The following is a 14,395-nucleotide window of genomic DNA, read 5'->3' as shown; positions in this document are numbered from 1 at the left end:
TAGAAATGAATTTCGGAAAAAATAAATAGCAAACTATGAGGCAGCCGCAGTTCAAATTTGACCCGCTTCCACGTGAAACGACGGAAATTTGTCTTTTTCACTAGAGGTGGATCAAAACTTTTGACACCTAACCATTTGGTCAATTGTGCATTAAATATGGCCTAGTATTTTAGAAAATTGATTTGGTCCAATTTTACAACAAATATTTGGTAGGTTCTTAAAAAAAAACCATTTTTGCCACAGGAAAATGGTTTAAAATATCTAGAAAGAGAAAAATGCATGCAAATCGGTGATCATCCATAAAAATGGGGTCTAACTTGAGTGAAAAATTTAGTTGTGCCATTTTGAAAAATATTTTAATAGTTGCTTCATAAAATTCCCCTATTTTTAGTACTTAGAAACTATTTTAAATCACTGATTTTCCGAACCAATCAGGGCTCTTCCCACAGATCGATGACATGGCGTCCATCCATCCATCCATCCATCTCTCCATCCCACATCCATCCATCCATCTCTCCATCCCACATCCATCCATCCATCCATCTATCTACAGAAAAAAAAGAAACAAAAAAGAAAAAGAGATACCCCATGCATCCCCAACCCTAGATCAAACTCCTCTCCCCACATCGCGCCCCTCCTCCTTCCTCCCAATCTCCTCGCCGCCGCCGCTGCCACCTCCTCCTTCCCGTCCCCGGCCCCTCCCGATCCACCTCCTCCCCATGCCCTCCCGTCCTCTCCCACCCACAGCCCCGCACTCCTCCCTTGTCCCCATCTCTCTCCCGCACTCCTCCCTCGTCCCCATCTCTCTCGCCACCGCCACCAACAGCGCCCGATCCCAGCGACCTCCGGCGGGAATCGACGGCGCCCATCACACCAACGTGACCCCGACGCTCCGCTCTTCCCTCATGTCCGGTGAGATCCGACACGCGCGTCCTCCAGCGGCCAAGCGCGGCCATCTCCCGTCGTTAGGGCTTCGTTCGCCGATGGATCTAGCACTGGCCGGCGACGAGGGCCGCCAGATCCGCGACATGGGAGGCTCCTCCCGTACGATACGGGAGCAGCGCGCCGCACCCTGTAGTCGCCGGTCCGGGACGAGCGCAACGGGTCGAGGACGGTGGCGACAAACGCCGGCGCTCCTCTGCTTCATCGACCTGGACGGCTGCTACTCCGCCAAAGACGTCGCCTACAGGTTCGCCAACTCCTCATATATGTACCCAGGTCGTTGGACAATTTGTTGCAGAATTTCCCCGTCGGGTTAGTAAAGGGCCTTTGTGCATTGCCTGCCAAATAGGATGCCCACTACTACAAGCTAGCTGAGTGGCCTCATCGTGCGATGGATGATCGAGCGAGCGGGTGGCCGTGCGTGGTTGTTGACCTAATTTGTGTTTTCATGCCTTCTGGCCGCTCCTTTTGAGTTCCCTCCGTGTGCACCGTTGAAAATTTAGATAAATTCCATCCGCTGTATAGACGATCAGTCCACATCTACAGATGTAGATGCCTGTTAGGATGTGGAATAGAGTATTCTCAGAGCCTAACTGCTCCACTAGCCAGCCCACTGTTGGTACCGGATGGATAGCAGCAGTATCATACAGTATATGGAATAGGATTCAGCGTACATGTTAAAATAGAACATGTCCGTACGACGCAAGCTCAAGATACTACTACTACTAGTGACAGTATAGCTGTATAGTAGTGTGGATCAGGGTATGTTTCTGCAATTCTGCTATCGACAGTATTTTATTTTCATTCATCGAAAAGGAGCGGTGCTGCCGGCTGCTATGCTAGTGTCTACTTCGCATTGACTCGAGACACGCAGTGTCACGTAATGCTGCTGCTGTGCTTGGTATTTGGTGGATTATGGAACATAACCGAACCAGCAGTTGAGGCTGCGTTTGGTGGATTATAGAACATACATGCTAACTTGCCGTAGATCACATTCGTATAGCAGGAGAAAATTGTTGCGTGAAGAGTAGAATATCTTGCATCGACCGGTGAAGTTACACATAAATAAATAATCTAGGACATGATTTGAACTTGTAAAGGCGTACGGAGCGCACCGAACTGTCATTTATATACCACACGACGTTCCTGTTCAAAAAGTAGGACGGTAGCTTTAGGTTTGTATATAAAGCATCTATGTCCAGTTTGATGATGTGTGTTGTTTGTTTCTTACTGGCAGTTGTGGATACTGTGGCTACACATTGAACTTGAGCTCCTCAACACGGAACACGGCCAACATTGGATCCAAGTACGGGAAGCAGATCAGGAAAGGCGTCGTCTCATTCTTCGCGATTTTTTGTATTGTGTGCCTTAAAAAGCATGGTTGCAACCATTCCTAAGTTTTTGTTCTTGTTCGATCAGGACCCATCAAGTTGTCCTATCCGAGGGTTGATTTAAAAAAAATTCAGAATAAGAATTCTGAAGGCTTGAACGATCCTTTTCACAAACGGATTGAGATGAAATTGCATGCTTTATCTGATAGGTTCTCTCCTTTTAATTATTATTATCATTGTGTGTTGATTATATGAGGTGTTAGCTCTTCCTAGACCTCTCATCATTTCACCTATAGCTATTGAAGCTTAGTGGGAAGCATCAATAAATAATTGTTGGAATATTTGATAATTTTAGATAGTTGCTGAGGCAGACATGCTGGTCCTCAGGTCAAAATATATCTTTGCTTGATCTTTGTATAGGTGGTATGACTATAACTGAACCATATGTTCTGTTTTATCATATATAACTGAATCATGAGTTTGTTTCATATTTTAAACCTACATCTTGACGATCCCTCATGCGTTGCTCTCACTACCTCCTGCCCCTAGATTTCCAATTGCCCTTGTTTCCTGCTCATTTAATTAATTAAAACTGCATGTGTGCATGTAAGTATATTAATTTGCTGCTGTTCATCTTCAAAATATATATGGATATACCTATTCCTACAATGTTTTGATTTCCTAGGTAGGTCTGTATTAGGCAGTGTTTCTTCTATGAAGAACTGTGCACTAATAATAGTGTGAGATTGTTATTTACCCTTTACTTTTTTGGTGCTGGTTGGTGTGTGTGCGATCTTAAGTGCATATCGTTTGTCATTCACTGTTATTTACTTATGTGATCAGCATCATTTCTATGTAGATATGCAACTCTTGAGTATATTGTCCTTATATGCCCCTTTCATACCATTCCCACTCAAATCAAAGCTTCTGTATGCACTTGATATTTGCAATGAGACTTGAGAGAACTTCTGTATGCATTGAAGTTTTCTCTAATATAGATTTCTCAAATCTCTCTCTAAACTTCTCTAATAAAAAATGGTGCTAACTGTTAAAGCTCTTTGTGGTGACATGTTTCTTTTACCAATACAATACTATATTAGCACTCAAGGACTATTTGAGTGATAGGCTGTTCATAATATTAGAGAAGTGAACTGATTAAGCTATTGCTTTCCCCAACAACAAAAGATAAACACGGCAGTTGAACAATGTGTATCCCTTCACTTGAAAGCTTATGAAACTTTCTGTAGCAGCAGTGCAGCACACTTTATATACATGTATGAGGCTGGGTAGTTCAACTCTACTTTACTTCCTAACTCATTCATATATATGATGGAAATTGTGCAGGTTCCATGGTGCCAAGTGGCCTCTGGCCATCTTGAACTGGGACTCCAGTAACAAGTAGATGTTGAACTGGGACATTAGTTCTTTCGTTGAGTAGTGTGTATTTTCTGCTCATCTAAGTTTGACAACTAGTTCCTTGCTCTGCTCTGCTCCTGCTAGGTGCTCGCGGAGGAGGCCAAGGCGTTGTAAGACAAGGCCGTCTACAAGGTGCTCGATCTGGTACGATCTTTTAACCTCAGAAGGTTGAACCTCTCATCAACGACAGCCGTCATCGGTGAGCTCCTGGTTGCCTTGGCCTCCCGCGGCATCTCCGACCGCCCCTACTCTTCTGACGAGCACATGCTGCAGCTCCTAGAGAGGTATGCACCTCCATCCTTCCCCTTCCCCTACTGATGCTGCTCAGATTCCCCAGTCTTAGTCATCTTGTCTCTTGTGTAGGGTGCACGAATGCCACTTCTTCCACCAGCGACCCTCCCCTCTACGCCCAGCCTGTGGAACACTTCGACGCCATCTTTGGAGCTGCCAATGTCTTCCTGCAGGTAGCACCCCCTTGTCCCTCTCCATCCTCCATTCCCCTGCAGTTCCATTTTTTCTTGAAGTTATCCTACATACCTGCATAATTAGGAACATATGCTAAAGTGAAACTAGTGCTATATTGCATCAAATGGTTATTTCTGGATTTGGTACCAGTTTATTGTTGGCCTAGCATGTGCTTCATACCTTGATTTGGTTTTCAGTAGCAAGTAGTGCCTTAGTACCTTTTCTATCATCTGGTGTCCATGGATCGAAATTTCGGCTATTATGTATTTATTGTAGTATCGAGAATGGATCAAACCTGAAGTTTTTAGGCTGTACATATGTCTATGCTCCATTCTTTTGTGCATTTTAATTTAGTGTTGGTGGTTATTTGATGCCCATGTTTAGAAACAAATTACAGTGGGCTAAATAGGTTAATCTTCTTGGTTTGTTCGGGTGCAGATGACTGATGAGCTGATCTTCTTCCACCATTGGTAGCGGGAGGTGATGCTGGAGTAGTACATTGATCAGCAGATGGCAAGGAGAAGCTGGGACAGCCCTAATGCAGTAACATCACCATGTGGCAAATCCAGTAGATTGACACAACATTGGTGCTTGGGTGACGGGACAAAGTATGTGTACTAGTGATGGTACATGATATTCATGCTTCTCATTGATGTTATGTGTGATCAGCTAAAATTTGTGCTTCTTGTCCAATCTATGTGGATGTGCGCTTGTGCACTTGTTGGGCCTTGAACCTTGCTGTGTAGAGGAGTCGATTGATGATGTATTGTATTTCATGTGATGTGTTACAAAAATGAAATATATGAAATATTGTATTATGTTGTATTTGTTTTCTAATGGGCCTATCCTTAAATGCGCATGCTTTTGACAAAATAATGCATCAGCCCAAATAAATCAAACAAATTCAATTAAGAAAATAGGTATTGGGCTGGGTCCATGTTGGCTAGATTGGTGGATTGGGCTGTGAAATTTACGATGATTGGGCCAGGCCCATGTAGGCTAGATTGGTGGACTGGGCTATGAAATTTATGATGATTCCATTTGGTCACTAACAATGCCACGTCAGCTCTGCCATGTCAGATCCTACGTGGCTCAGGCAAATGGGTAGTGAGCTTTTTGAAATTTTCGTCGTTGGTCTAGCCATGACAAAAATTCCAAAAAGGTCAAGTTTGTTTGTTCTTGACGGCCAACTGTTGACCTTCTGAATTTGGTAAAAAAAAGGTCAATAATGGATAAATATGACGAATCAACGACCAAAATGGGGAGTCATAATTGACCGTATTTCTTGTAGTGTTCCACTTTATTCAGCAGGAGAAGGACCCTAGCAAGAGCTTTTGTGCATATAAGCTGGATTTATCAAAATCTTATGATAGGGTGGACTGGATCTTCTTGGAGTGAATGATGAAAAAGATGGGCTTCGCTCGCCAATGGGTGGACTGGATTATGACTTGCGTCACCTAGGTGAGATACACAGTGAAATTCAATGGAACCCTCTTGGAATCATTTGCACCGTCACATGGGCTACGACAAGGTGATCCTTTGTCCCTGTTTTTGTTCCTATTTGTGGCTGACGGTCTATCTGCTTTGTTGAAAGATGGAGAGGAAAGAGGAGATTATACCCCGCTAAAAATTTGCAGAAGAGCGTCGGGCGTGTCTCACTTATTATTCGCAAATGATACATTGCTCTTCTTCAAGGCGGAGGCAGACCAAGCTAAAAAGGTCCAACAAGTGCTAAATACATATGGAAAGGCCACTGGATAATATATTAATCCGTCTAAACGTAGTGCCCTGTTTGGCACTTCATGTCCAGCGATGATGCAAGACGTGGTGAGAGATATTCTCCATATTAGTACTGTTACTTTTGAGGAAAAGTACCTAGGCCTTCCAACACCCGAGGGTCGCATGTCGCGAGGTAAATTTTAGAATCTGCAGTCCTGGTTGTTGAAAAGGATTATTGCGTGGGGGACACCCTCTCTCTGGCTGGCAAGGAAACTATGATCAAGGCAGTAGCTCAGGCCATCCCTACGTATATTATGAGTGTTTTCAAGTTACCTATGTCTGTCTGCGATGATCTGAACAGAAAGGTCTAGAATTTTTGGTGGGGGCGTCGGAAGGCAAGCGGAAAACACATTGGATAGCATGGCCGAGGATACAAGCCCAGAAAAGCAAGGGTGGTTTGGGATTCAGAGATTTCCGCCTCTTCAACCAGGCGCTCCTAGCGAGACAGGCCTGGCGTTTGCTAACTAATCCCACCAGCTTGTGTGCGCATGTTCTCAAGGCACGGTACTATCACGAGGGCGCCTCGAAGATACCGTATTCTCGAGGAATGCGTCTCCGACTTGGCAGGCGATTCAGCACAACCTCGAGCTCTTGAAAAAGGGCATCATATGGCACGTCGAGAACGGGCAGGACATCCGCATTTGGCGAGACCGGTGGCTGCCTAGGGAGCCATCACGCCAACCCATATCCTTCCAGGGCACATGCCGCCTAAGGAGGGTGGCGGAGCTCCTGGATGGCGAGGGGTCCTGGCGCATGGACCTGCTCCGCCGCTATTTCCTCCCAGCGGATGTCGATGTCATCACCAGCATCCGCACGTTGACTCGCGTCACCGAGGATACTATTGCATGGGCACCGGAGAGGAACAGTATCTTCACCGTTCGGTCCGCCTACCGCCTGGCCATGGACGAGCGCGAGTCTCCTTCGGCTTCCGCCACGAGCAGGGCAACAGATGGTCGTCGCGCCATCTAGAAGATCATATGGGGGTGCCCTGCTCCCCCTAAGGTACGCGTGTTCGCTTGGAGAGTCATCACCAACTCACTTGCTACTTGGGCCAATAAAGCCTCACGACACCTCAAGCTTATTGACATATGCCCCCTATGTGGTGTTGAGTGTGAGGATGGATTCCATGCGCTTTGCAGGTGTCCCCTAGCAAGAGAGCTATGGCGAGTTATGGCCTTGGACTGGAACATCCCCAAGGTGGAGGCCATCGTCAACACTAGCCCAGAGTGGATCTTTTCACCGCTGGACCCCTTGGATGAGACGGTGAGACTGGTGGTTCTCATGACCATGTGGAGAGTATGGCATGTCCAGAATGAGATCACACACGAGAAGGCGCCGCCCACTGCCGAAGCCTCTCGACGCTTTTTGCACGGATACCTCAACTCACTCCTGTGCATACAACAACATCCTGATGGTAACCTAGAGAAAGGGAAGATGGTTGTCCTGCCTTCACCACCACGCGCTCCAGAAAGTATGACGCCCAAGGTGCGCGCACGCTGGGTACTCCCCCAACCGGGATGGGTTAAGTTGAACACGGATGGGAGCTACATAGTGGCCACGGGTGCGGCGGGAGGAGGTATGATCCTGCGAGATGACAGAGGCGAGATCATCTACAACGCATGTAGGGAGCTACGCATATGCGATAATGCTTTGGAGGCGGAGCTAGCAACGTGCAGAGAAGACTTGGAGCTAGCCTTGCACCGATCCAACCTACCTATTCTGGTAGAGTTGGATAACGCGGAGGCGGTGTCGATGACTACACCACATGAGATGGATAGATCGTCACATCGTGCACTTATAGCGGAGATTCGTAGGTTAGCTGGAAGCGATGCTAGGGAGATCTCTTTTACTATTTGTAGCCGCCAGCAGAACATGTTTAGTCATGAGCTGGCCGCCTATGGCCGTAGCACTCCGCGCACAGCAGTTTGGCTTACTGTTGGGATGGACTTTGTTGTAAACCTGGCTCTCGCCGAAAAAGCCTCCTTGAGTATTGAGAATTTCTTCCCCCTGCAAAAAAGTGGCGCACCGCCTGAGAAGGTAGGAGTGACCTTTGCAATGGGTACCCTTAACTAGTGATTTTGCTGCTCGCCCCGTTTATCGCCTTGCTCTTTGGTTGCTCGTTCAAAAAAATACCAACAATTGTTGTTATTTTACAAGGATTTAAAAAATGTTTATGAATTTGAAAAGTTCATAGTCAAAAATTGTACCAATTTTGCACTAAATCAGCGACATTTGGTTTGAGACAAAGGGAGAACTAAAAATACAATCAAGAGCTGACCTCAGATTAGCAAAATTGATCCACTTGACGAGGAGACAATGTGCTTCAAATACTGCGCGGTGGATGCTTACCATAAATTATGCTACATAGCCATGTGTACTTGTAGGACGGCGGACTTTCATCTGCGAGCACATCGTCGTGGAACCTTATCATATCTCCTTTGGAAGTTGTATTGATTTCATTGTTGTACGATATGCACTCTTTTTTTGACAAGTTTGACTAATTTATGGAACAATACAACAATAAAACTGAAAGAACTGAAACACTAGCTTGCCCACACTAACTTGGGAAGCGTTATTATACTCGTCCAGGAGGAATGACAACATGGTTTTCAACCTGGATTCAAGCCCCTTGGTGCTGGTGGGATGCCGACAAGGTCGAACTTGCCCATCAGTTTGTTCTCTATTACCATCTCATGCTCGACTTGCAACCCTTCTATATCCAGTTGCGTCTGGCTGTCAGCAACGGTTGTGAGCATCTGTAGAAGCACGTGCATAGCTAAGTATGATGCCAAAACAATATGGACATGGTGAGCAAACTAATATGGATCATATGAAAAAATCATAAAATTCTATTGTATGAAGGAAAAATTTTAGGATCTTATGGAATGGACCAGTGATACTGTGGAGAAGCCAACTCCATGAATGCCATCAGAAGGCACAACCATAGACTAATACTAATCAATCCTCTTATGAAAGTGTGCCAATCAGTGAAAGCAAGGAAGCTAATATTGTATATATTGACAGAAGAGAAAAACCTACCAGAGGACATTTCTAAAACAATAATCCAAAGTTCTATCGCGGAATATCAATCATGACTATAACAGAGTAGTCAGCACCATCTATCAATGACTCTTGACACAAAGTCATCACATAAACATCTCAGGTAAGATAATGAACTATCTGAAAAAAGTAGGATAACGATAACAAACTAAGGAAAATCAGTGACACGCCACCAAAAAGAAAAGCCATCACATATGGTCTTGAAATTGTACAAACGTCTAAGAAAGACTCATCAGTGACTTGCAAACAACCGAAAAAGCTCTCAAGTAAACAAGACATCTATACGCATAAGGATAGAAATTGTCTAGTCATCCATCAAAGTTACACAGGTCTGCTCCGCGTGATTACTTCGAGTTTTTTTTCTCTTTATTAATTCTGCCCTTTGGTATTCAAAGGAGCGGACCGTGTATCTCTAATGCATACAACAAAACACAAAACAAAGGTGCTAACTAAAAAAATAGATAATGCCCATGCCTCTTTAGATTCATATAACAAAATTGAGGGATTGAATACTAGCACTGGAAACTAACAAGATTATAGAGGACCACTTGTTGCAAGAACACAGGACATGTAAAATGAAAGAGTATATCAGCAAAAAGAAACTAAGAAACAACGGCAAATCTAGTATTATCTTTTCAAAATAACAGTGGACACACTTTGGATATCCAATTAAGACGAGTAACCTCACCCCTAAGAATAAGGAGTGAAAGAAGGCATCGGCGGATATGTTCAATGAACTCCTTTGGCTTGGCCAGATTAAAACCAAACATCTCTTTCCCATGTAAGAAATTGCATGTGAAGCATATTGCGCCAACATGTGAATGAGTAATTAATTTACACAGTAACAACTGGAAACCCTACAAGCTCCAAAAATAAGTAAATAAAAAATTCCAATTGTATTGCGTTCAGAGTATACAAAACTATTTTCGGCAACAAAGAAAGTAACAGGTTTCCTATTTATATTTCAAGGCGTTGTGGCTTATGTCTCAATGCTAGAAGACAAGATTCCAGCTGGCATTGTTAACCCTGGATGTATACTATCACTATCACGACACAACCATTCTACTCGCCTTCTCCCATGAGAGAAACACCCTTTCAAAACTGATCCAACAACTGAGATATCAGGATCCTAATGTTTTAATATCAATGTCAGCTGGAGTTGATCACCTACTTATCTCAATAACCAATCGCTTAAGCTGAGTTAAGTTTGCTTAACTTGTTAATGGCATCATAAAATTATACTTCCATGACAAAAAAATTGTGCTTCTTGTGGAAGCACAGTTCCCTTTTCGAGAAGCAGAGTTGTGCTTCCATGGAAGCAAATCTGTTTCTGGAAAGCATATTTTTTTCCTTTTCGAGAAACACAATTGTACTTATCTTGGAATCAAATATGTGCTTCTCGTGGAAGCACAACTTTTTCCTGAGAAGCATAGCTGTGATTCGCAAGAAACAAAGTGATTTTTTTGCTTCAGAAGTAGAGAAAACCAAACAAAAACCAAAAAGAGAAAAAAACCTTCTAAAACCGAAAAATGCGTTTAGAAAAATAAAAAAAATCATATGAGCGCACCACTTCGCGCGCTCGTATGTCAAGAAAGTGACTTTTGTGAAGAAAAAAGTGACTCTTGCGGGAGCCGTGCAAGGGGTAGGTACCCCTTGCATTTTTCTTTTTTGAGATAAAGGGCAACCCTTGCTCCTGACGAACGAGTATGTTAATGGGCCGGCCCAGCTGTGTGCTACAGGATCCATTAGGCCTTGAAGACAATTCAGCACTATTTTTAATGGGCCCTTCTTGCTGACAGCCAGTGGCACAACAAGGCCCAAGGCAGAGGCAGACCGCACGCGCAATCGGGGCAGCTAGCCAGAGCCACGATGCACGCGCCGCCGCCCCCGCGTTGATAGGCTGCCGCCGCCTTGTGCGCCGGCACCGCTACCTGCTGATCCCGCTCCATTGTCACGCACCTCTGCCGCTCTCCCGCCCAACCCGCGTCGCGCCGTCCCGCGGCCTGCTCCTGCAATCCGGCCTCGCACCTGCCCCGGCGGCCCTGTCCCCGCGGCAGTCGCCGCACTGCAGGCTTGTTCCCCTTCTTCGGGTGAGGCTCAGGGCTTCAGGCAGCCGGCGGTGGTGGTTGTCTTTTTGACATTCCGTATCATGTGTATGTGTCCAGTATATGTGCCATACTTTAGCGCCGAGCTTAAATAGAAGATTTAGAGATTTTGTTTTCAGTTGCATGTGTGAATGTGCAGGACTATTCTGACATTTTTGTATTGTCAATTTGTAGTTTTTATCATGTTTTACCTATTTGGACCGTTAAGTATTGAGTAGAAATTCTAGATTTATTGGGCTAAAAATGTTGAATAAGCCGGGATGCTCCACTCATGCCATAATCTGGACCGTTTTTTACAGCGCGTTTTGGCCTTCTGTAGATTATTCTCGTCAGAACCATGCTACTGGAGATTTTTGGATCTGGATTGAGACAAACACGGAATAATGACCGGGTTCTAAGATTGCTCTTTGGTGACCGATCTGCTTATGCATCCTTTGTCCTGGCAAGCAACATTGCACTAGAAGGAGTGAATAACTGGGGCAGGCCAAATTGGCTCCGCGTCCTCCCTTGTGCCAGTAACTATTTCTGCACCTCCATCTATGCCACCAAAGGTAAACAATTTGCCATCACCAAGGGGATGGATAGATCAGAGATGAAGGGGCGAACGAAGCAAGTCTTTGTTAGCCATGCCTCTTATCTTCCATTTTATTTTTAGGATGCTTACCAGCTACATAGTTTGGTTGATTGATTTAAAATGCATTATATATCTGGATTGTTATAAAGAATTTATGAATTAGCAAAAAAATATCATGCTCTACTTAGATATATAAATTTGTCGATATACCATACTTGGTTAGGATCTTATCACTAGTTTTAGTCCTACAAATAAGTTTCCCTTGTACTCATACACCAACAACCTCCATGACTCATAAAATCAAACTACATTATGATCTTTCTTTCTAAAAGTTGATGCCTAGGTTGAACAACATGATGTTCTTGTGTAGGAGTAGTATGATGCCTAGGTCTCCTCTACTCTACAATTATTTCTGTGGGTCGGAAAAGTTTCAACGTGAAGCTATGTTTCTTTGTTTGTTTGGCACACTGACTACTCAGCTATACACACACATATGCAAACAGATTACATATGCTCTTTGTTTGGTCTCAGTAAGTTCGGCTCAAGGATAGTTCGGTGTAGTCCACTGCTTGTCCTGTATCATCAGTTACTGGAATTGTTCTGCATCATTTAACACAGTTGGTGTGAAAGGAGCACATCCTTTTAAGTTGATATTAGTTATTAAGATTACCTGGGGTAGGCCCTTTTGTTTTATCATCACGTTTGTTCTTCAGAGAGAGCACTATCTGAGATGATAGCCCATGACCTCTTATTGGTGTAGTTACACACCTCCAATCATGTTTTTGATGGAATCGGGAATCCTTGCTTGCATGTTCCAGATATCGACAAACCAGGAAATATAGAAAGCCTCATTCTATTTAATTTTCTTTTTCATCACTGAACTAGTTTCCGCCATTGTTGTCTCTGTGTCGTCTCTGCCGCTACCGGAAGTTTTCTGTAAGTATCGATGATAGTTGTACATAGAAAGCCTATTATTTTTTTGTTCTACAAATATCTACATCTTGGAAGTTCCAAAATAATTGTGTTAACAGTCAACTTCATGTCAATAGAAATTGAGTCAGTTCTAGTTCTTGAGTGGTGACACACTGACAATATGACCGCAGTATGGATATTTTAGCTGACCAAGTTATACCAATGCCTCTTGACTATTTGATATGTAGCCATGTGCTAATTTTGATGTCCTTCGTAATAAAATTTACCCGAAAACATCCTTTTTGTGCATATTGGCATGGAAAAATATATTTCTTTCTAGACAATCAACCATACATAGTCCTGACAATGATGAACATCTTTGTTCTTGTTGTTTCCTGTTGTAGGTGCCACTTGATCTGGCGTAGGGCAGGGTGATGCACGTGGTAAGCCACCCCGCTAGATGGGTCTGCTTGACAAGAGGGTGCCGGAAGGAAGGGAAGGGTAATATGGTCATTGTGGTGACTGAGGATGCTGGCCAAGATCTCATCGTCCAAAGCATGAATTTTGTGGACCTCGCCATCTATTCCTCGGTTCAGGCAAGTCTTTGGGGGACGGTGCCGATTGTGGTTCTGGCCATTGAATCGATGATGTAGTGTTTGAATCTGTGACTCTTTGGGATGGCGCCGGCCATCAAGCCACTGGCCATTGAATCGATGATGTATTGTTTGGTTCTATGATGGAGTTCTTCTGTGAATGAATGATTGTGTCTGTGATCATACTTACTGTTGAGGAAATTAGTCTCTTGTAACTCTGTGCTGGGCCCTTTTTGCACTGCATGCTACAGGGTTGGGTAACAGTCCATGTTATAGCTTTGTTAAGATCCTTAATACTTATGCTAGGAGGGCCTGGCGCAAGTGACTAGAACTAGGCAGAAAACCAGCCAAAGTCAGGCCTAGCGCAAGGCACGACCCAAAAAAAACAATTTTTTTTATGGAAATGACAAGTTTTGAGCATTTCCGCCTAAATCTGGGCAGTTTTTCAGGCGCTCCCCGCTTCTGACCCAAGTCTGGGTGTTTTTCCGGCAGAAAGCCCAGTCAGGCCCAGCAGCAAGGCGTGACTCTATGTACGTGCATGCTTTCTTTTTTAGTGTGTTAGTCATGCATTATTGTGATGTTGACGTGAAGCCTCCTGGGCATCTGCACTTGTCTTTTCGCCAACGTGGTATGGAGCAGTTTGTTCATTGGCATCTGCACTTGTCTTTCTGCATGTTTGTTGATAAAATATCTCGAATAATTTTGTTTTGAAGAGGTTTAGATTTTACACCATCACTCATAAGGGAGGCCTAGCGGTTTAGAAAATCTATTTGTCCACTTATCAATTAAGGAACTTTGCTAATACTATTCTATAACTTGAAGTACCCGCAGACAGTAAAACCCATAATCAATCAAACAAAACTATGCAAAATGCTTTTTTCTATTTGTCCCAACTACTTTGCCTCTGTTGCTTAGCGTGGCCATTGCAATCATCCGATGATGTTCTCGAATCCCACGAATTGTTTCCCGGATAGGGATAGATGCATGGTACATTCTGCAACTGCTATGATGCAGATTTTCTCGCTGAAATTGGAAAAAGCTAGTACCAACATCGGCTTGGTACAACTATATGGATATATAGCAGTGCGTGATTGGTATGATTCATTGCTTAATCATGTATTCAATCATAGCAGAGATGATCCCATCATTGTGGAACAGGTGCACATTTTTACATATATATATGCAATTATATTTGATATTTCATTCATTTAATAACAC

At 43.9% G+C, this 14,395-nt stretch overlaps 1 protein-coding gene and 1 long non-coding RNA gene across 2 annotated transcripts; both read left to right on the top strand.

Annotated features, from left to right (window-relative positions):
• The first annotated feature begins 3,876 nt into the window (after nt 1–3,876).
• LOC119306904 lies at nt 3,877–4,871 on the top strand. The gene is made up of 3 exons (XR_005149074.1): nt 3,877–3,973; nt 4,053–4,153; nt 4,593–4,871. It is a non-coding gene; the product is annotated as an uncharacterized LOC119306904 (long non-coding RNA).
• A 2,232-nt stretch (nt 4,872–7,103) lies between these two features.
• Nucleotides 7,104–13,395, top strand: LOC119308961. The gene is made up of 4 exons (XM_037585099.1): nt 7,104–7,418; nt 10,793–11,083; nt 11,418–11,649; nt 12,989–13,395. Exons 1-4 carry the CDS (start codon nt 7,104–7,106, stop codon nt 12,997–12,999), a joined length of 849 nt encoding a protein of 282 aa, XP_037440996.1. The 3' UTR covers nt 13,000–13,395.
• Nucleotides 13,396–14,395: the final 1,000 nt, after the last annotated feature.

Source organism: Triticum dicoccoides, chromosome 5B (assembly GCF_002162155.2).
Source record: "Triticum dicoccoides isolate Atlit2015 ecotype Zavitan chromosome 5B, WEW_v2.0, whole genome shotgun sequence".
Lineage (NCBI taxonomy): Eukaryota > Viridiplantae > Streptophyta > Magnoliopsida > Poales > Poaceae > Triticum > Triticum dicoccoides.
Note: the sequence above shows the minus strand (reverse complement) of the source record. Positions and strands in the feature narration are given on the sequence as shown.